The 22,626-nt window shown below is 49.1% G+C and overlaps 1 protein-coding gene across 4 annotated transcripts in view; it reads right to left on the reverse strand.

The window, feature by feature from the left end:
* Positions 1-22,626, reverse strand: part of FAM135B (family with sequence similarity 135 member B) — a 1,878,784-nt gene that overhangs the window by 53,330 nt on the left and 1,802,828 nt on the right. For all 4 annotated transcript variants that reach the window (XM_069621672.1, XM_069621675.1, XM_069621673.1 and 1 more), the window contains 2 exons: positions 21,487-21,638; positions 20,730-20,840 (listed from right to left, as the gene is read on the reverse strand). In XM_069621672.1, coding sequence (XP_069477773.1) covers positions 20,730-20,840; positions 21,487-21,638 — 263 coding nt within the window. The remainder of the gene's footprint in view (positions 1-20,729; positions 20,841-21,486; positions 21,639-22,626) is intronic.

Below are 22,626 nucleotides of genomic sequence, written 5' to 3' on the forward strand. Positions count from 1 at the left end.
GGCTATTGAACACATCATAACAAAGTGTGATGAATCCGCCTGCTGTACTCTAGCTGTTCCTCATGTCACATACACCTTTCTCCTCTCACATCTGATGTGAGCATTCCTCACACTGAAAAACCCTCCAAAATGGTGACTAAATCAGACAACATCAGCAATCTGAATGCTTCATGAGACTTTCCAACACAATTGCTCTGCTGAGTGCACTTGATTCTGATTTCCTTTTAAATCTTAAAACGAAAAATTAAGGCATTTATAATATTTGACAAACCATTTTCTAAAATGTTTTAAATGTTTGTCGAAATGTTCTTTATAGACATTGGAACATGTCAACAAATAAAGAAACCCAACTATTATATGTATTATAATGTAAACACACATGTGTATGTATCTTCTTACAACATGAACAATAGTAGTTGTGGGGGCTAATTTGGAAACAGAAGTCCCGCTTGTCCCATTGTGCGACCATTTGTTCAGATTCTTCTTTTTCAGTCAGAAGAGTGGAACGTTGCCCACCCATATTTATAAAATATATTATAACTGTCTAAACTAAAAAACACTGAAAGGAATATACCATAAAGTTACAAATATGACTTGTGTAAAAAGAAATCAAACAAAATATGTGTTATATTTTGTAACTAAACTAGTTCCCCATTTAGTGCAAAAACCCATCCTCATTGGTCATATTCTGGTTTGATCTATTCCATCCAGTATGTTGTTGCTCTTCACCCATTGTGTAGTGGCACTGATGGCACCCTAGCAGCCCCAGGCTCTCTTACTCTCTCCAGCAAAGGCCTGCCTCCTCATTGCCTTCCATTGCTGGCTCTATGGAAGATGAGTTGATGCACTGTTCATCCTTGCCTCACACCACTAGTTTCTCGCCCACCACCTCCAGAACAACTTGCCTCATGAATATCACAGATAATCACAATGGACAACTTGGTGGGGGTATGTCCTACTTGACAAAGGAAGCAGGAACTTCATTATTGACCTTGTTGTGAGCTGTTACCAATGGTAAAGCCCCTTCCTCTCCTTTCAGGTGTATCGCTTCAGTGTATTGAATTTGTAATGTGCAGCAATACCATCTGCTATTGTGGAGGAAAATCAAAAAATACATACGTTAATGACAAATGAATAAAGATAAAATGGTTCTTTTTCAGGTGGACATTGAGCATTAACTGAATAAAGTTGGTCCATCGCTTAAAATAATCACCTCTCAATTTCCTGAAGGCTTTTTTCTCCTTTTAGCTGACATGAAGTTTTCCCTATCCCAAATTGTCTTTGTCAGTACTTGTATAACAGAGTAATTCATTGAGCATGTGCTCTATGATTAGAGTGGAAAGAGCTGCCCATATAAGGTTACTGGGCCACTGATGAAGGCCTCGCTAGAGCGGCATCAACCAGCCTGGACAGGAATACACAAAAAGGCTGCTGATAAGCAGCTGGAAGTTATCATGGGGATAGAGATTCAATGACAATCGCTAGGAGTTGGTAGACCGGAAGTTGTCATATTACATCACTAACAGAAATGAGCACCAAAGCTATTAATTAATGAGTTCATAGTTTTAAAGAGAGGTGTGGTAAGTTTACCATAAGACCTAGTAGTAGTTTCTTAAATATTCTCAGGTCAGGTGACTATTACTCTATTAATGTAGGGGTCTGGAGGGAGGGTCAAATCAATCTGTTCAGGTCCTGTGAGGTGCATGTTGCTGTTTCCATGGCTTTCCTGGTCACTCTGGGTGACTCTTGTGATATGGTTGACTCCGAGCCACTGACATTTAGTGATGCTCAAACAGCTAAACTCTTTAGTGGTCAATCATTTTTTGAGAATTTGGAAGCAGCAGGAATTGACAACAGTACTCCAAGTGAAGCTATATTAAGATTAAAGAAAAAACAACTCCACACAGAATTACACAGACATGTCCTGAAGGAATGTTTAAAATCTTAAATCATTTCCCATGGGTTACATCTTAAAATAATCCTGTGTCTATTCTGGGATGACATTGAATATAAAACCACATTCTGTCAGGTGCCTCCTAAATTTATTCGGAACCTATTGATTCTCACCATTACGACAGCTCAATATGTGAGTAATAAAATCCTTGAAGATTTTCCAAAACAGGAACAGTTATTCCTTAATAACAGTGGCAGAGGACTTTATTTATCAGTCGAACCGGAAATACTCTTCAGGGTGAGAAACTTTGTTACAAAAGAAAGCATGTGTGATCTTTTCAGATACGTCCTCCAGCAATTTAGATGTGGAAGTCGATTTCCAATCCGAAAAAATAATTTTTCACTTAGTCAATCTCACTTTTTAGAAAGAGGCGGCTCTCGAAGGGCGCAAGGTTTTTCAACAAGGTTATATACACCAGGAACCTCAGATCAAAGATCTGACTTTTCAGACTCAAGGATGGGACACATTAGGGGTAATTCATAGAATTTAGCGCACGAGTGGCGCACGTGGCTGGCGCACAGTGTGCACGTGCGAATCCCTGCGCCAGCCGCGTGCGCCAAAACCCATTTCCGCACACAGCGTAATTCATGGATTCCATCTACCAAAACCAGCCGTGGCGCACAGTGGCGCAGCAACCCTGCAGCAGCGCCAGTTACGACCCCAGGAACGCCACTCGCGTAGGGAAAAGCCATCAAAATCCCCAATCCAGCGCAAAGGGCTGCGCTAACCCTGTACCAGCACGGCAAGCAGGCTACGTGTATCTCTGGGGTGCGCGGGAAGTACCTCATGTCATTTCAGCTGGGTACATGTATTTCAGGGGTGCGCTTGAAGTTCCACCCTCGATTCCATCAGGGTACGTGTACATCAGGGGTGCGCAGGAATTTCCACACGTGAATTCAGCAGGGTACGTGTATATCAGGGGTGCGCGGGAAGTTCCACACGCGAATGTCCTGGCTATGTGTATTTTGGGGTGCGCGGGAAGTTCCACACGCGATATCAGCAGGGTACGTGTATTCCAGGGGTGCGCTGGAAGTTCCACACGCGAATGTCCTGGCTACGTGTATCTTGGGGTGCGCGGGAAGTTTCACACGCGATATCAACAGGGTACATGTATATCAGGGATCCGCAGGAAGTTCCACACGCGAATGTCCTGGCTACGTGTATTTCGGGGTGCGCGGGAAGTTACACACGCAAAGTTCCTGGCTACGTGTATCTTGGGGTGCGCGGGAAGTTTCACATGCAAAATCAGCAGCATACATGTATATCAGGGGTGCGCGGGAAGTTCCACACGCAAATGTCCTGGCTATGTGTATTTCGGGCTGCGCGGGAAGTTTCACATGCAATATCAGCAGGGTACGTGTTTTCCAGGGGTGCGCGGGAAGTTCCACACGAGAATGTCCTGGCTACGTGTATCTTGGGGTGCGAGGGAAGTTTCACACGCAATATCAGCAGGGTACGTGTATTTCAGGGGTGCGCGGAAAGTATCACACCGATTCCATCAGGGTACGTGTATTACAGGGGTGCGTGGGGAGCACCACACGTGAATTGCACGTGTGGGTCCTCCCAGGTGTTCCCTCTACACCCTCCATGGACCCTGCAGGTGGCCCGCACCGCAGGGGCCTACCCAGCACATGTCCTGCAGGCACCCGGTCCACCATTGCCATGCCCCCCAGCCAACCCACATGTCAACTTGCACTACTGCCCACCAACGCATGTCCCCCTGCACCCCCAGCCACCAGGGGCAGCCTCCACCAGGCCCCCACCCATGTCCAACTCATGTTCCCCTGCACCCCCACCCCCAGCACTGTGGGGCACCTGCCAGCAGGCCCCCACTCCTGTCCCCTTTCACCCCCACCCCCCAGCCACCAGGGGCAGCCTCCACCAGGCCCCCACTCATGTCCCCTATCACCCCCACCCCCCAGCCACCAGGGGCAGCCTCCACCAGCCCCCCACCCATGTCCAACTCATGTTCCCCTGCACCCCCACCCCCCAGCACTGTGGGGCACCTGCCAGCAGGCCCCCACTCATGCCCAACTCATGTTCCCCTGCACCCCCACCCCCCAGCACTGTGGGGCACCTGCCAGCAGGCCCCCACTCATGTCCAACTCATGTTCCCCTGCACCCCAACCCCCCAGCACTGTGGGGCACCTGCCAGCAGGCCCCCACTCCTGTCCCCTATCACCCCCGACCGCCAGCCACCAGGGGCAGCCTCCACCAGGCCCCCACTCATGTCCCCTATCACCCCCACCCCCCAGCCACCAGGGGCAGCCTCCACCAGGCCCCCACCTATGTCCAACACATGTTCCCCTGCACCCCCACCCCTCAGCACTGTGGGGCACGTGCCAGCAGGCCCCCACCCATGTCCAACTCATGTTCCCCTGCACCCCCACCCCCCAGCACTGTGGGGCTCCTGCCAGCAGGCCCCCACTCCTGTCCCCTATCACCCCCACACCCCCAGCCACCAGGGGCAGCCTCCACCAGGCCCCCACTCATGTCCCCTACCACCCCCACCCCCCAGCCACCAGGGGCAGCCTCCACCAGGCCCCCACCCATGTCTCCCACCACCCCCACCCCCCAGCCACCAGGGGCAGCCTCCACCAGGCCCCCACTCATGTCCAACTCATGTTCCCCTGCACCCCCACCCCCCAGCACTGTGGGGCACCTACCAGCAGGCCCCAACTCATGTTCCCCAGCCAACATGTCATCACAATCTAGATCCCTGGTCCCTATGGTCAGCCTCCAAATGCAAAACACCCACCCAAGTATTGCATCCACCCACTCAGAAATGGCAATAACATGACAGAACACCAAGGAAACAAACACATGTCCCTCACATACACCCAATGGGTGTCAGTGAATCTCAAAACCCATATCATCATATGCATTAAACCAATGAGATGATACTACACATTGAAGTTCGATCAAAAAATATGTATTAAAGGAAACATAAATTGAATCAAAAATAAAGAAACAGAAATGGGAATGTACAAAAATGAAAAGAAGCATGTCCGTGAAAAAAAGCAAAACCAAAAATCATAATCCAAAGGAATGGTGTCCAAAGTCAAAGTCCACAAAAGAAAATCCAATGGAAAATTATAATTGAAAGCCATTGCTCCATGGGTAAATTGTGAAAGAAAAAGAAAATCGAACAACACTAACTAATAAAAAAAACTATATACAAAAATGTGGCCCATTGTCCAAAAGGTCCAAGATAAATTCAAAAACAAAACAAACCTAATACTAACTACATAACTATGTACAAGGGCAGCGGGCTAGTCTGACAGGTCACTTTTGGATGTCCCGGGCCAGGGCATCATCAAACTCCTGCTCAATGTCCCGGAAGCGGTCCTCCTCCATGGCCCCGAGGGTCCGCAGGGCCGTCGACGTTTCCACCTCCAACCCCCTGCGGATTGCCTCGAGGCACTTGGCCCGCCTCAGGGCCCTCCACATGGAGTTCTCCGCCCTGACCATTGTGAGCCATGCCTGTTCCGCCCACTGCCGCTCCGCATCTATGGCGTGGCCCAACCGCTGCCACACGGAAGACACTCTCTGTCCTGGGTCCTCCTGCCTTCCAGCCGATGCCTGCCCCTCCGATGTTGAAGGCCCCGAGCCTTCATGGCTCCCACCACGTTGCTGCTGCTGCTGTGCCTCTGCCCGTGCACTGCCTCCTGCTGCCTGCACATCCTCTGCCGTTGATGTGGCCACCCCTGCTGGACGTCCGACTCCCAACTGTGGCAGGGATGCCTCCTCCACCAGCCTGGCCGCACCGTCAGAGGCAGCTCCACAGGGCACCCAGGTGACTGATGGGTGGGAAGATGGCACGGAGGACGACTGGCGCATAGGGGATTCAGTTGAGGAGGGGGTCGTAGCAAGCCCCATCAAACGGAGGAATCCGGCCTGGAAGAGCTGTCCCAGTAGGCCGACGCGGTCAACGAGCCATTCGAGATGACGTGCAGTCTCCTCATGAAAAGACTGCAGGTCACCTCGCATGGCCCGTTGACGCAACGCCACACCAGTCAGGACAGGCTCAACCCGGACCCGGATAGCCACGTCCGCAGGCAGAGGAAGGCCAGTTGTCGTTAGCTCATCCCCTGCCTGAAAACGGGATGTAGGGATGTAGGCATCCCTGCTGGTGCAAGATGATGCAGGGACAGGATCAGGGACAGGATTGCACACAGGCACCTCCGCGGCAGCCTGTGCTGCCTCCTGTCCCTGGTCCTGCACTGCACCACTAGCACCAGAGGGATCCCCACCTCCAGACCCCGTCTCTGTTGCTTGCACGGCCTCCTCCTCCACCAAACCCCCCACCACCCTGGATGACTCCGTGCCATCTTCCCCCATTGGGCCCTGTGGGGTCCCAGCTGCCCCTTCTGCCGAGTCCAACTCCAACCTCCGCCTCTTGGCCTCTTGGACCTCTTGGCCTCTTGGACCTCCCCCTGGCAGCTGCGGCCTGGGACGCGGCACCGGACTCCTCACTCCCCGACGAGATCACAACATGGGAGGGGAGCCGGGCCTTGCGTCTCCGGCTGGCGGTGGGATCCCCGCCACTGTGCTCCACAGCACCTTCTCCGCCCTCTTCATCAGTTGACGCTGCAGACAGGGAGAAACAAAACACAGGCATCATGGCACTGTACAATGGACACATATACACACGACAGTTGTACATGAGTGGCATTGGCAAACCTCAGACATGCCATCAAAATCCCCAACACACATGTCATTTCAACTCGCACACATGAGCCATACCACAGCCATATCGCAACTGCCAGCACCATCCATACACATACAACAGCATGAGCAGGCAAAGCTGAGCCAGACATCACATGCAACACAGGAAGTGCACTACACATGTACACACACCACCACACTTGCATGCATGTGTACACCTCTGCCAAGTGTCGGAGTGTTCAGATGGGCATCCATGTCACATCTGCCAATCAGGCTTCCACATCCCGCTGTCACATGCACCCATGTTGCATCACTGTTGCACCCTTGTCAAATACACACAAATGCACATGTACACAGTGCTGATACATGCAGCTGAAAACAACATACATGCGTGACATCACGAACATGTCTACTTACATACACATTCATCCAAACATGTGTGCCCACAAAACTGCATTTGGCATGCAAGCCTACACACACAAGCACCATCCATGTCTCACACATTACAGCCCTCGCATGTGTTAGCCTCACGGCCCTGTACACCCCCACCCATACTCGACCCCATACAAACAGATGTGCAACCTGCACACTACTGAAACATCACCACACGCACAGCTCACAATCATGATGCATGTACACTTACCGATCGACTCCAGACGGGTCTGCCTCTCAAGGACCTGGACGTGGAGCGCTGGGGATATGCGTTCCAGGACCCTCATCTGATCTTCCGACAAGTGGCCCCGGCGCCCCTTAGCATCCGCTGCCTTCAAGAGGCGCCGGGCCTTGTTCAGGGTCCTGGACCCAAAGTCCTCCCAGCGCTTCTTGACATTTTGTAAGTCGCGGACTGCCACCCCCTCTGCATTGATGGCAGTCATGATGTCAGTCCAGATCCGAGTCCGTCCTTCCTTGTCGTCGCGGTAACTTCAGAAGAGGGCATCATACTGCCCCAGGACTTGCTCCACCAGGACACCAACTTCCCTGGCACTGAAGCTGGTGCCCCTCCGCCTCTCTGGCCGGGGGTTGTCAGTGGTGCCAGATGTTGCAGTGCCCGCCATGACAACCCCAGAGGCAGGAGTGGGTGGGCAACTGGGTCCTGGGGCTGGGATGTGGAGCGATGGAATCCCAGTCGGGAGTCTTCGGTTCCAGCAGGGGTGGTCACAGCAACAGCACCCCTGGCTGATATGCAGGCAGCAAATGGCAGGGCACGTGGGCAGCAGGCAGTCAGGCACCAGCAGATGGCAGGTGGGAGCGTGCTCGGGGCTCTGGGGGGCAGTAATTTGGCGTTTTGGGCAAGAGCGTGGTCTTCCGTGTGCTTACGCGTGGCCAGCTTGATACGGAGTGATTTGGCACGTGAAAATTCTGCACGTCAGCGTGTAATTCGAGGAAAGGCCCTTAGTGCGTAAGCGCATCTGCACGCATACGCAATTTCATTGGACAGAAGGCCCCTCAAGCGCAAGCGCCCCTGTGACATGATGCGCACAGGCATGCATGGGCATTTCAGCGCGCGTGAAAAACTGCAAGTCCGCGTGTGATACGAGGAAAGGACCCATGCGCGTAAGTGACGTGACTCGCGCATGCGTTTCCCTCAGCACGGGTTAAAGGTAAGCGGGTCCAGCAGTTCGCTGTACGTGCCTTTCGGGGAGACTGACGTGTGTTTCTGCTTCCTGTAGTTTTGCGCGCCATCACACCTTCACAGCTATCAAGGACGTATCTCTTCTTTTGGCAGGGTATTGGCTACGTATGTTTTTCTGCATCGCGCTAGTCAGACGGTGAGTCGTACATGCTCTTTTTCCCACTGCGGGTGCCCCTGTGTATCGCACCCATTTTCGATGTCATAGTAGCCTGCGTGTCCCACGCGTACGCGTTATTCGTGTTACTGGGTGCCACCGCGTACTGTGGGAGGTTGAATCCACGCACGTAGGCTGCAGGGTTGCGTGCACGGTTTTACTGCAGTTTTGGGGTGCCTGAGCGTTGCGTGACCCGTCACTACATCACCGGGGTCACAAACAGCCTTGCAGGTGCAGGGGGGCTGTTAACATCTTGCTTCCCACCCCCTTGACCCCATTTGCCCAGGTCAATTGTGGTGTACACCTCCCATTGGCACCACTCCATCTGTGCCGGCACTACTACATATGTGCCATGGTTGGGAGGCCACCAAAGGTGAGGGGCGCCTCAGCTGGGCGTCCTCCTCGTGGTGGGCGTGGTCTGGGACGTGGCCGTGGTGACCAGGAGTAGGGGGACTCCAGGGTGTCCAGGGCAGCCACAGAGGGGGAAGAGGCAGGGGTGTGCCACTTGAGCACAATGTTGTGCCATGTGTCGGTGCAGTCATGTCACAACCCCCTGTGGTTCCGGGGGATGCAGCTTCTGCTTCTGGCACTGGCGACCGTGTGACCTGGCAGTCCGTTCCATCGACTGCCACGGGCCCAAGGGTAGTGGTAGCTGCAGGTGCAGCTGTGGACACCGCCACCCAGGCTCAAAGTCTGCCAGCGCAGGCTGCGTTGGCACTTGAGGAGCCCTTGGTAGATCTCCAACAGGCCAGGAGGGAAACCATAGGGGCAGGCCGGGCTGCTCAGACCAAGACACGTGTCCCTGGGGCAGTCATGTCATCTGCTGCCCCGAACAGCCGGGTGTTGGCAAGTGCAGGGGCAGATGCACCCAACAGCACCCCGGTTGTGAGTCTGCCAACCAGGACCGTTGCGGTCAATGACCCTGCCACAGCTGATGTTGCTGCGCAGGGTCCATTAGTGGGCACCCAGCTGCCACTGACACAAGTCAGGCCTTTGGTCATCCCTCCACCTGCCACTCCCTTGGCTCGGTCCACCGAACCCACTGGCCATACTGGTCAGGGTGGCATTAGCCAGCCAGGGTCTGCGCCACAGTCGAAGAGGAGGAAGGTTGCACCTGCAGCACAGGCTGGGACCCCGCACACAGCCACAACCTCCTGCATGTCGAGGAAGAAGCCTTTCTGTAAGCAGGAACTGGACTTCCTCGTGGACTACGTGCGGGGCCACAGCCGTGACATGCTAGTGGGTGCAAATAGTCAGACTACGGCTGCCCAACGTGACACCCACAGGAAGCATGTTGCGGAACATGTCAGTTCATTCGGCCATGAGGTGCGCACGGCACAAGAGTGCAAAAAGCTTGGAATGACATCAAACGCAGCACTAAGGCTAAGCGTGCCTCTAATTACAACTTGACTCTGGTGACTGGCGGTGGGCCTGCACCAGAGGAGGAAGAGCTCACTCCGCATGAGGCACTCGTTGCGGAGTTCATACCACCTGAATTGGTCGAAGGAGTGGGAGAGATGCTGGACTTTGATGCCCAGTCCAGTGAGTGTTGATGCGTGTTTGTTGAGGACGTGTGTGTTTCACGTGTGTGATGTGTTGTGCATGATTGCCGCTACATGTGACGTGTACATGGTTCTGATGTGTAAGTAATGCAATGCTTCCGTCATGCATGTCTCCTCTGCCTAAATGCGGGGACTCCATGTAGGCATGCTCCCTTGCCCCTCCTCCGCCACTCTGCACCCCAGTTCCACCTTTGCACTGGTGTTCTTCAATCTTGCCAATGTGTACTTTCTTGTTCATGCGTCCTGTGTAGATGCTAACTTCCAGCGTAGAATCTGCCAAACATATGCCGTGTGGTACAGCCTTAGTACTTGATGCAGGGTATCTCACTTGTACTGTGCATAGGTCAGATTTCCCACAGGGACATGAGTGCCCATTCATGCTCCATGTGCATTGCACGCATGCCCCTATGTGTCCTTGACTGGATGATCACTGTAATACAAGTCCTTGGTTACATACATTGCCTGTCATCTCATCAGCCTTCAACTGTCAACTGTGGCTCAGTCCTGCGTTGCACACATGTTTAGGGTCTGACAATCTGTGTGGCTCACAGGCCTCAGCCTGTTCAATGGCCAAAGACTCTGTCCAACTGTTGTTGTGTCTTCTTCACACATGGGCGGAATCCAGAGTTTTCATCATGTGTCCTGCTTACTGTCCCAGCATCATTTGCAGTGTTGTCACTTGAATCACATTAAGCTGTTGATGCCAGTCAACACTGCCTGTCAATACACAGGTGTATGGTCAGCCTTTTGATACCATGCTAGGCATCCCTGCTTTGGTACTGGGGTGGAGGGGTGCTTGGCTTCTAAATATGGTACACATTGAATGCACAATGCACGTGATGTCTGAATTTGACATTGCACTGCCTTCACATTTCCTGGCACACACCATGGAGTCCTTGTACATGTAGGTAGTGAGTGGCGTACACATTTTCTGCACTGCATAGACCCACTTCCATGGAAACTGCCACCTTTCAACAGGTCTGATCACAGAAGCAATTCAAAGTTGACCCATCATGCATGCCAGGTTATATGTTGTGTGTCACATGTCTGCCTGATGCGTTTGCTGTCGGTGTGTGTGTGTCTTGTGTGCTTCTGACATGTGTAGTGACCTTTTTTCTCTCTATTTTTCAGGTGATGACGCAATGGAGGCGGAGGATGGTGTTGTCATGCCAGACACAGGGTTGTTACCACTACATCAACCCGGCACTAGTGGGGGTCGTGGGGTGGTAGGCCACGAAAACCCCCAAGTGCTACAGTCCATCTTGTCTCTGGCTGCCTATGAGTCCAGCCTTGATGACGACTCTGACGTCCATGTTGAGTTGGATGAGCATCAAGTCCATGTGTCAGGGGTGAGTGATTCTGATGTGGACACTCCTCTGTCTGCGACACCTGCACTGAGGGATCAGACAGTCTTGGTTCCTCCGCCCGTGGTGGATCGGGACGCAGGGTCACCCTCCATACCAGTCACTGATGTGCCTAGGACATCACGTCGACGGGGGCATGTAGTCGTGCGAGGACCCCCGGTCCTTGGGTTCCGCAGGGGTCAAGCCCGGCAACGCGGTCGCCGCGCGCAACCGCAGTATACTGAGTGGGAGCAAGACATGACTGCCAATTCAGAACGGCAGGGGGCAGCAATGGAGAACATCGCTGAGAGCATGGAGCGTGTGGCCCGATCTGTGCTCCCCCCTGCTAGGCAGGTGCTTCTCCAGGAGCAGGCGGCACGGTCCATGGCCCGCTCGCTCAGGCTGGGCATGGCGGCCTCAGACAGGGAACGCCAGGCTGAAATGTCGTCTCTGCGTCAAGCAATTGCTGCTCACGCAGAGGCACAAATGATGCCCTGAGGGAGGAGTATGCTTCCCTCAGATCCACACTGGGTGTCCTTATGATGTCCCAGAGGCAGCAGGCAGAGGAGAGGTTTGCACAGCTTGAGCGTACCATCTCGGCTGAGCTACAGGCTTGCCGGGAGGTGCAGCGGTTGTCCAGCCAGGCCTTGCAGGAGGAACTCCGTGTTACACATGCTACCTTGCAAGAGGAAGCACGTGTATCACGTGAGGTTCTGCATGCAGACCTATGTCACATCGCCACACAGAACCAGGCTCACCCGCCCAGCAGACCTGCTGCCGACGAGGGGCAAGCTGCGGCTAGGCGTGGCCAGGCTACTGTGCCACGTCCTCCTTTCCAGGATGAGCCAGACTCGGACAACCATCTATCTCCCACATAGGTCGTGCTGTGCAGGCGTTGAGCCCATGGAGGATTTTTTTTGGCTCAGCATCATCGCATGTGGATGTTGAGCAGCACCCTGTACGTCCCCCCTCCTGGGTGCCTCCCCTCCGCCCCGGGTCGTATGTGGCCATTTTTGATTTTTCTTTTAGTTTAGTTAGTTAAGTTTCTGTTTGATAGTTAGTTTAATTAGGTAATGTAGGTTTTCCATAGTTAGTGTAATTAGTTAATATAGTTTAAAATTGCTTGTCTATTGTGCTTTCATGTGACGGTGCGGTGCTTTGTGGCTTTTGAAGGCATCCACTGTCTGTTCCAGCTGGGCCCTTCAGGCTGGTCTTGTGTATGTGTTTGCTGCTTGGGGTCCTTGACTCACATATGCCACTCCTGCCTCCCTTATCCATGGGCTCGCAAGGATGGTTCGGTGTCACAAACGTTTACACAAGGGCTTTGGACTGTCAAATCTGGGGCATGTCTGGTGCTGTGTGACTTGTGTTTACACCCCTAGTTGGGATGATTTTGGTGTTATTGTCCACTGTCCAGCTTTTGCTAGATGGGGTGTTTCATGATTAATGTATACATGAATTGCTATGCATTGTGTAGTATGTTTCTTATCTTTACTGTACACGTGCTTGTTGCAATTCATGCTGTAGATAGTGTTCCACACTTTGGATGTGAAAGACGGACTGATGGTGTGATTTATGATGTGACTCTCTGACATGGTCAAGTAATGAGATGCCTGAAGAGACACACACAGATGACTTTGAAGCATTAATCATGTGTTTCATGCCCTTTCTGCAGGGGGATGAGCCTCCAGAGCACCTTTCCCAGCAGACATGGCCCATTGGATGATGGAATTCTGGAGACGTTTGTTGGTGCCCACATGCACATGTGTGCACAAGCAGAGGCACAGGGATTGCAGACCTACATCCTATAACTGCTGACATGTTCCAAGGAACTCCAGGCAAGGTGAGCAGCACAGGGGGGCCAAAACACAGCAAAGCTTGCACCAGGCGAGTTGCACATGCAGGCTTAGTCACAGCACTGAGGGTGAGCTTGGACGAATATTGGTGTTGAAGCACACAATGCAGCTCAGATGTGTTGGTGGACTGATGGCTGTTGATTGTAAGGTTGTCTGGGACACCTGCAGGGGCAGTGGCACATACCTTCCGGTACACCAAGGTCCATCGAGGCACTTTTATCAACCATGTAGCCTTCCGAGACATGGAAAGGGGCAGCTCACAGGGACATTCAGCAAGGGACATACTCGGGTGCAGTGCATTTCATTTCCATGTACTTTATGATGAATGCACTGCCAACTTTGTTTCGGTCATGGTGGTACGCAACTTGCTCTGAAGTCATGGCTTGCTATATGGGTCTGTCTGCTTACCCAGGGAACATTGCATGTTGTGTGAATTGTGACACATTGGTGTTCCATTTGCCACGCACCCACCGGCGGCTGACTTACTGCATTGACTGTGTATGACCCGTCACAGGGGTAATGTTATATATGGGTACGAAGCATCTACACCAGATTGTCTGTTTGTTGCTCTGGGGCATGTTTGGTGGTGTGTTTTTGTGTAATTGGCACGTACAGGTTGTTGACTGTGGCTCTCTTCGCAGCATTGCAGTGCTCCTGTAACCGGACCTGAGAGTGCACAGGCAGGAGGCCAGCACTCAAAACCAGAGCTAAGTGTCTTGTTGTTTTTCTTTCAAACTTCTATGCATAGGCTTGCTGGGGGGTGCACTAATGCATGGATGTATGTGTGATTCAATTTGGTATGTTTTTTTCCCCCTAATTACCCGGAATCCTATGCAATTTTGAACCCTGTACCCTCTACCCAGTATTCCTGCTTCCCATACCTATCCAAGCAACGTTCCCTAACCCTCTTTCCCCGCTGGGGTTGCGGATGCCTGTGTAAGCCCTGAACTTGCAGGCGCCAAAACCCTAGAGTTGGTTCGTACCACTCCTAAGCCTGGACTGCAGAAGGCCATGACAATGATGTCCAAGTTTGTTTGGATTGTGTATGTGTTCATGCAGGTAGTACATTTTCGTGCATTCCCTACTTTCCCTACTTTCATGTGTCATTCCTCCTCCCCTCTCCTGCCACTCGTTCCAGTTATCCAGTGTGCCAACACCTGTCCCGACTGCATATCCCTGAACCTCCTTCCCCACCAGGGTCTCAGGGGCCTGTGTGAGTTTGACCTTGCAGGCACCCGGGACACAGTGGGGGTGGTTGTTTCGTGACACTCCCGCGCCTGTACACGGGACCTGTGACAGTACACATCCGTTCATGGTGCATCATCCTATGTTATGTACCACACATGGTTCACATCCTGTTGTGACATTGTTTTACTGTGCTACCTTGGTTGTTGCATCATTGTGGTAGTACTTGGCCTTTGTGAGGTACTGCTAGGTCAAGTCATCTACTGGAGGGTGTTCTGGTTCGTTTTTATGCCTTGGATTTTGTGATTTTGGAAATGAGTGTGGATTCTGAGGGTGCAGGCACCTTTTTACACACAAGGTGGGAGATGGTGATGAAGGGTAAAGGGGATCCTGTGGCCAGGTGGAATTGAGGGTTGAAGGCTCCATGACCCAGTTGCAGTTGTTCAGTGGGTTATGATCATTTGTGAGGGAGGGGCGGGGTTGTTGTTGATAGTTGCCTTGCCCTGCAGTGTGATGGGAACCCTGACATTGTAATGGTGGTATCCTATGTACATGTTGTGTTCTGATGATCAATGCCTGTTCATGTGTTGTGTTTACCTTTCAGGTGCGAGGGGATAGTTATGGTTAGACATGCTGGGGTGTACACATGGTGAATGTTCACATGTGATGTGTAGAGAACACTGATGGTCACTTGATTGCACATGCATATGTTGAGTGCATGTCCTTGCTGACCCACACACTTGCACTCTGATGCACTACATGTACTCCCACCCTTGCATATCCACGTGTACACTGTTTGCCTTCTGGTGCCCACTGTGTCCCTGCAGCACATGTTCTGTGACCAATTATGGATCGTGTACATGCCTAATTTGCTTTTTGATGTGGTCTGTCGCTTAGATGTGATGCTCAGGGTGTGCATCACACACAATGACTGTTCACTGAGCTGTGCGCTGAGCAGTGTGTTGCAGGGGTAGGACACAGCACACAGAAGCTGCAGTGTTGATTTTGCAATGCACAATGTGCATGTAGACAGGCATTCATTGTTATGTTATGTCTACAACTCTTGTAATGCATTTGGAAATTACTTATTTTGGGTGGGAGGTTGTTGATCTGTCATTTCATCTGATTCCAGGTCAGGCATCATTGTCTGATGCCATTGTACATTTTGGACATGGCAATGTGTACCTTATTGTTACTATGTTGGTGTATGGGTATTGCTTGCCATGTCATGTTGTGGTTTGGGAGGGTTTGAGTGACATAACAGTGATGGCCATGGCCTGTTTTGCAGGTGTGTGTGATGCACACCTTGCATGTCAGGGTAATCCGCTTCTCAGAGCAACTAGCTGGGGATAGATCTCTCTCCGCGGCAGGGCCCTCCCTCTGGAACAGCCTTCCTGCCTCACTGGAACTTGAGGGGAACCATCTCCGGTTCGGGAAGCACCTCAAGACCTTCCTCTTTGCTTCTGCTTTCTCTCTGCCTCTCCCTTGCAAAATTCTTCACTGGAACTGCACTGGATCTGCAACTGGGCCACTCTCACCGACCTCGGTCCCTGGCCCAGCCACTCTCCACTTGCACTGCCTCCCTGGCAACCCCTGCACTGCGGTACTGTCTCTCTATCCCTACAGCCCCCCCTTCCCAGCACTTGTCTGCACTTACCGTTGCAGTTGCCACCAGCTGGCCTATGTATTTGTTGTTTGGTCTACTTCCCCTGTACTGCATTCCCACCCTCCCCTTCCCCTTGCACTTTTCCCTTCCCCCTACCCCTGCACTTGCACAATCTAAATGACACCTGGCCTAGCAGTACCCTTGTCTGTCTTCCCTTGTTCTCCCCTCCCTGCCTCATCGCACCTTGAAATACCTGTGTATAGGCCATATCATGTCATGTCATATGTGTGCCTTTTGGTCACACAGGAGAGCTTGTGTTTAAGTAGCTAGGGATGCAGACAATGTAGCACTTCCATGGCAACTATCTCAGGGTGGTAGGGTTGTGACAGTTGACTGTCTCTTTGTCATCATCGATTGTCACCTGGTATGTGCCAGGCCTGTGTGCACTCCGCAGGGGTGAGAGTTTAGGTGAAAAATGTGGCCACAAGCTGGGTCCGGGCTTCCTCGCCACGTGCCCTGTCCCCTCCCATGGGCAGCGGCTGTGCCTGTGGTTGGGGATGTGCAGGACACATGCTGCCACAATGATCCTGCACACTACTGGTGGTGCATAGAGTAGCTGCCCGCCAGAGCGGTCAAGGGAGCGGAAACGTGACTTGAGCACTCCAAATGTGCGCTCCACTATTGCCCTGGTTGCAATATGGGCGGCGTTGTATCTTACCTGGGGTGGTGTGGTGGGGTTCCGGATTGGCGTCATCATGTGGTTGCTCAGAGGGTAGGCACTGTCCCCTGGGGAGGTGTAAATGGTTGTGATTATTGTGGTTTGTTTATTTGTGTGTGTGTGTGTGTGTGTGTGACATGCATGCATGTTTAAGGGCATTTGTACTCACCTAGGAGCCATGTGTCGCCATGATGCCCAGCTTCCAGGGCCCGGCTCAGGGCTGACATTCTGTATATGAAACTGTCATGGGTGGAGCCAGGGTAGTTTGCATAGACAGAGGTGATGATTTCCTTTGCATCGCATACCACCTGTACATTGATGGAATGCCAGTGCTTGCGGTTTCGGTAGATGTGCTCAGTGGCCCTAGGTGGACGTACGGCCACATGGGTGCAATCTATGGCACCGAGCAATTTGGGGAAGTGTGCCACCCTGAAAAAATCCAGGACAACGGCCTGCATTTCTGCGGGTGTTCTGGGCATGTATATGTGCCTGCGGACTGAGGGGCGCGCTGTCATGATTGCCAGTACCTGGTGAAGGCAGCGTGACTGCGTGGCCTGTGAGACCCCCCCCACTATGGCAGTAGTCCGCTGAAATGACCCAGTGGCCAAAAAATGCAGGACATTGAGCAGCTTCTCCAAGGGGCTCAATGCTTGGGAGCAAAGGGTGGGGGATGCAAGGTCATCTTCCCACTCCCTGACCAGGTCTAGGATGATGTGGGGTGGAAACCTATACCTGCCATAGACCTGGTCGTCAGGCATCCCAAAAAGGCTTGTCCGTGGTGCGAAGATGCGTGCCCTGGCTATTCTCCTCCTCCTGCGGTGTCCCACGATCAGTGCTGCGACAAATGGGGCATTCATCGTAGCTTTATATACGTGTTTGTTGTTTGTGCGCACTTCTATACTGTGCGCGGGACGCTTCCGCCTGCCTTCGTTTGGCGGACGCGTTGACGCCTGTGTGCGTCTTTTTCCGTGCGCGGGTTTCCCGTATTCGGATCGATGAATACGGGTTGTTCGCGTGCATGTGGGCGTTCCGTGTAGTTCCCTGCAGTACTTCCCCAGTTACGCCTTCTTTTTCACGCGTTATTCCCTGTTGCGCGTGTTACGCCCACTGTTCCGCCCACTTTGGTTGTGTGCGCCGCACTATGTGCGCTTTTGCTGTGCGCGTAGCGCACGCCGTGTATGCCTGCGTGCGCCATGGCTGGATTGGGCGCACGGACAGCGGGAAACACACGCAGCGTCTTCCTTGCATCGCACACGTGCGCGTGCGCTGCGCTTCTCGCACTTGCGCTACCTTGCGCCTGCTTGCGCATGGATTTTCGGCGCACGTTTGTTCCATGAAACGGCCCCATTATCTATTCTAGGCCATTATGAAAAGCTCAATATGTGATTAAGTGTAAAAATGTTGTAAAGTTCTTATTGAACTAGACAAATAAATAAATAATAATAACACTTTCACTTTACTACTCTTGGGAACAGTAGTTCGCCCAAGAGAAGGTATTTAAAACTTATGAGAAATCCAAAGGACTTCTCTGTGACACTTAAATGAGGTTGCTGTGTGTCACCATACAAAAAGTAGATAGAGTTAGTCAGACACCAAAAACAAAGGAAATACAGAATCCAAATCAGGTCAAAATACATGATGGAGTAAGAAAAAGGTCTCACTCATTTCAGGATAGAAATTAAAAAGTCTTAAAGTCCAGCAAAAGAGCCGGGGGTCTCTAAGGGTGAGGGGAATTAGCACTGAAATGAGAATTCTCTCTAACACATGGCATGCACATTTTAAAAACATTTAACCTGTTTCACCCATGAAGGAAGGACATGGCAACTTCAAACATTCACTACATGACAGAAATTATTTTTATTTATGCTATCATATGCCCATGCCAGAAGACAAAACTATTTGTGCAGTAATCTTAGAATTAACGAACATTGCTCTAAATTTCTCACACACACTGTCAATGCTCCCTAGTTATCACATTAAATTGACTATGAACATAGTGTGGAGGATTTATTCTGGTTTGTACTTGAAAAAGTATGGCCTTCTCCCAACTATGAATAGGCTAAAAAACTGGCCTAGAAACATCACGTGTGGAATTTTCATCTGCATTCCATTGAATGTGGCTTGAATTCTTTGGAAGAATGAGATTCATTCTCGGCTGGTTGAATTGCATTAGTTCAGTCCCTCCATCTGTTAATAGGCGTGTTTAACATTCTAATATGTCTGACATCAATTCTTTTCATGAAGTCTTTCCACTGTCTCCACTAACTATGGCAGTGGGCACAACCTCCTCACGCATGGTACGCATTCAAATAGCTAAGGGGACGTCCCTGCTGAATACAGGGATGTTCAAGCCCGTGTTTACTAGTCATTTGAGGCCTGAGTTTTAAAATCATAATTCGTTCATAGATTTGTTGATAGATACATTTATGCGAGCTCTGTAGTGGTTAATGTTAATACGATGCTTTAATCCAGAATGCAAGTATTGAACAGCGTGCTGTGCACTCCAGACCATTTATGTAGGGTATACGTTATGGATCGATCCTTTCAGTTATGCAGTATCTAGGTAAAGCATGGTCTGTTCTCAACTACCTATATGATCCTTCCAGTTATTTTATCATGCAATTTGGCTTTTAGGTTTCAAATACCCGGCTTAAATGACAGATTTCATTTATTTCAGATCCTTTTATCAACTTTGTTTGTTTCACTGTTATAATCCCCATTTTGGCTTGCACACGGGTTTGAAGGGTTGCACTTTTTAATGATTTGTAGTTGACATTGGTCATTAATTACAGTGTCCACACTGTTCTGCTATAGAGGACAAATTAATCATTGCCCTGTAAAAATTGACAAAAACATTTGTATTTAAATTGAATGTCTCTTCAAATAATGTTTGGAGGCAACACGATTCTATTTAAATAAGTATTTATGTAACTCAATTCACAATATGATTTTGTTTTTAGTAATTCTCACCCTGAGGAACACATGCTTATTCAGCATATACACCAAAAGTGTTTGGTGTTGGAGTCACAAATATTGATGATGGCATAACAAACAAGATGAATGTGTTCACAATTGTATGGCTTGTTACTGTATATATTATTGTTGGGCTGGTTGATGGTCTTTGCAACTTTTGTCCAGTACTTTTTGCACATTTAGTCAGGTTTGAATGTATGTGAACGTATGTGTATGGTTGATTTGATGAGTATTGGATGAATTCTTCTGTATTTTTGGATGCATTTATTTGAGATGATATGACACTTTGTATTTTAATTGAGTATCCTCTAGTTTCTGATGAATTGAGTCATGTTATTTGCATTATAATCTTTTTGTATTATAAAAACATTTTCTGTGCTACACCTTGTGTATGGGAATATCATTGTGGTGTTTTGTTGTCTTATGAATTTTGAGAATATTTATTATTTCAATAATCAAACAATGATTCATGAATTTTCAGTCAATTTATTCTACAGATGTGATTATTCTGTATATAATCGCCGGTTTTCAAGACAATAAACAAAAGATGCCTCTGTTTGTCATCACCCAACATGGATGTGAGCCTGGTTTCTCCAATGCTATGGTTATGGCTCCAGCATTGTGATAAGTACCTAGACAATTGCAACTGATTACCACATCTCGATTCCTTGAAAGTGAAATAACTCTTTTCCTTGTTTTCTTCTTCCTTTTTTGTTTTACAGGTTTAAATGCTTTGTGTATTTCAATTGTTTGCCTCACTTTTCTATGAACCACGAAGAAGCAGGCATGAATTGAAACCAACATATTTATAACAAATCGTTTTTCATTGATTCATAAACCGTTGGATTTGCAGCCAATGTTGTTATCTCATTATGTTGGACAGACTAAATACAATAATCTTTCACAAGACATATGTGTAATTTATTTGCAATTTTTCACCAAATGCATCATAGATGTGCTTTCTACAGCATTATACAGCTATATATTAAAATGTGCACATGTTTGCAATGTGTACAAAACACAGTTTTTTCTCTAACTTTCAAACACAGTTTACAAGATACATCACACATCACTCACCTGGCTTCTGGCTGAGCTGGTACAGGAAAGATTTTCTAGGGTCTGCATTGTCCCGGAAAGTCAATTGGAGAAGAGAGCCTGACTTTTTGAATTTCTGCATTAGCCACAAACCTGCATTAAAAGATTTTCATTTGTATACTGAACTTGGCCATGTTGCACAAATATCATAAAGATGTTATTCAAATATTGGAATGTAATCCAATCAGTGTAGGAATATTGGGAATGCTAAGAAATAGAAGGCAAATTCAAGGAAAATGACCTTACAATTGGAATATTTGCTTTTCATAAGTGGCGGGCAGCTTTCTCCTAAGAAATTATTGATTTATTATTGAGTCGTATACATATTGTCTTCTTATGGAACTGATGTTCCTGATATTATTAAGACATGTAATGACCCTGTCTGCATATGAGCATTACTGCTGCAACCGGAAATTGAATATCTCTTTTAAGTACAATACATATTAACCTGCTTCAACCTGTGAAATTATTGATCATGGAAATTTCCCAAAATTCCCAATTCCCATGATGGACTTTATAAAAGACTCTTTTGATACATAGTCAAATAGAGAAGAACAGATGATGGACATTTCAACCCACCACTTGCCATTCAATGTAGTAACTTGGAACGAGGGTGAACAATGTTGAAGTTTCATGTCCACCAAACGTTTGTACAAGAAGACGTCTGAAAATCTGACAGTTGTTGACTGTGAACATAACTTATTCTTTGGACTAATAGCTGCTTTGCAATTACACTTACCAGTACTCACAAGGGTGCTGTTGTTATACAGTGTTCCCAGGTGTGGTCCAGAGAGTGAAAGGAAGGTGTGCAGTTTGTTCAGATAGTATCGAAACCGTGGTCGAGTCAGCACTGATCTAATGATGATGGTACCGAGAGAATGGCCAATAAAGCTGTGTAAAAACAGTTACAATTACTACATGCATAAGTGCAGCATGTTAATTTCCATTTAGTTGATTTGCCACTTCCATGTGTTTTTACTTACTGCACAATTCAACAAAGGTATACCACATATCTGTGCACTGAGTTCATGGACAGTTCTGTTTTTGGACTAGCCAAGTAAAAGCCCAACTATCTTGGTGGTACTGCAAGAAATATTGGTGAGTGATACATATTTCAACTGATCACCTCCTAATGTTCCTCCCCATTACAAGAACAACTATTTCTACACATTGGTGCCGTTATTATTATTATTATTATTATTATTATTATTATTATTATTATTATTATTATTATTATTATTATTACTATTGTTATTTAAAAATGTATAAAGCACAAACAAAGGCCCAGGGGCATCTAGACGCTAAAGTCGGCAGCTAGGTAACAGATGCTTCATAATCATAACCTGCAGAGAACTGAATCAAAACAAGTGGGTTTTCAATGCTCTCCAGAAAGGGAGATACTCATCAATGGCTCCAGTTATGCATCAGATGTAGTATACCCACAGTTGTATGATAGCCTATAGGTAAAACACACAGCACAGCATTTAAGATATAACATAGCGATGCTGCTCAACTGGTAGCGATAACACAGCAATTTTAGACTGAAAAGGAATATTCTGTCCAAATGTTAATTTCACTCTGAATTAGTGAAAATCCTCAACTGCAAATTCTAAAAAAAAGAAATTATTTATTTATACATTCCAGATTTAACCTGGTAGTCATATTAGAGAACATATCCAGCTAAAATTAATTTTGCAGTAGAAGAACTCAGCTAGCAGAGGTCTACATGTTGCATTCATCAAAACTTTTGGGCTGGCATGCATTTGGGTTGTGGGGGGCGGTGGTATGGCAATTTTTCAGATCAACTGTGGATCCAGTGATAGTTACACATGGGCATCCTTGCCAGAAAAACACACCCATTGCTGTTCCTGACATCCTA

The sequence above is a fragment of the Ambystoma mexicanum genome, chromosome 5q, assembly GCF_040938575.1.
Source record: "Ambystoma mexicanum isolate Mex_15411 chromosome 5q, UKY_AmexF1_1, whole genome shotgun sequence".
Lineage (NCBI taxonomy): Eukaryota > Metazoa > Chordata > Amphibia > Caudata > Ambystomatidae > Ambystoma > Ambystoma mexicanum.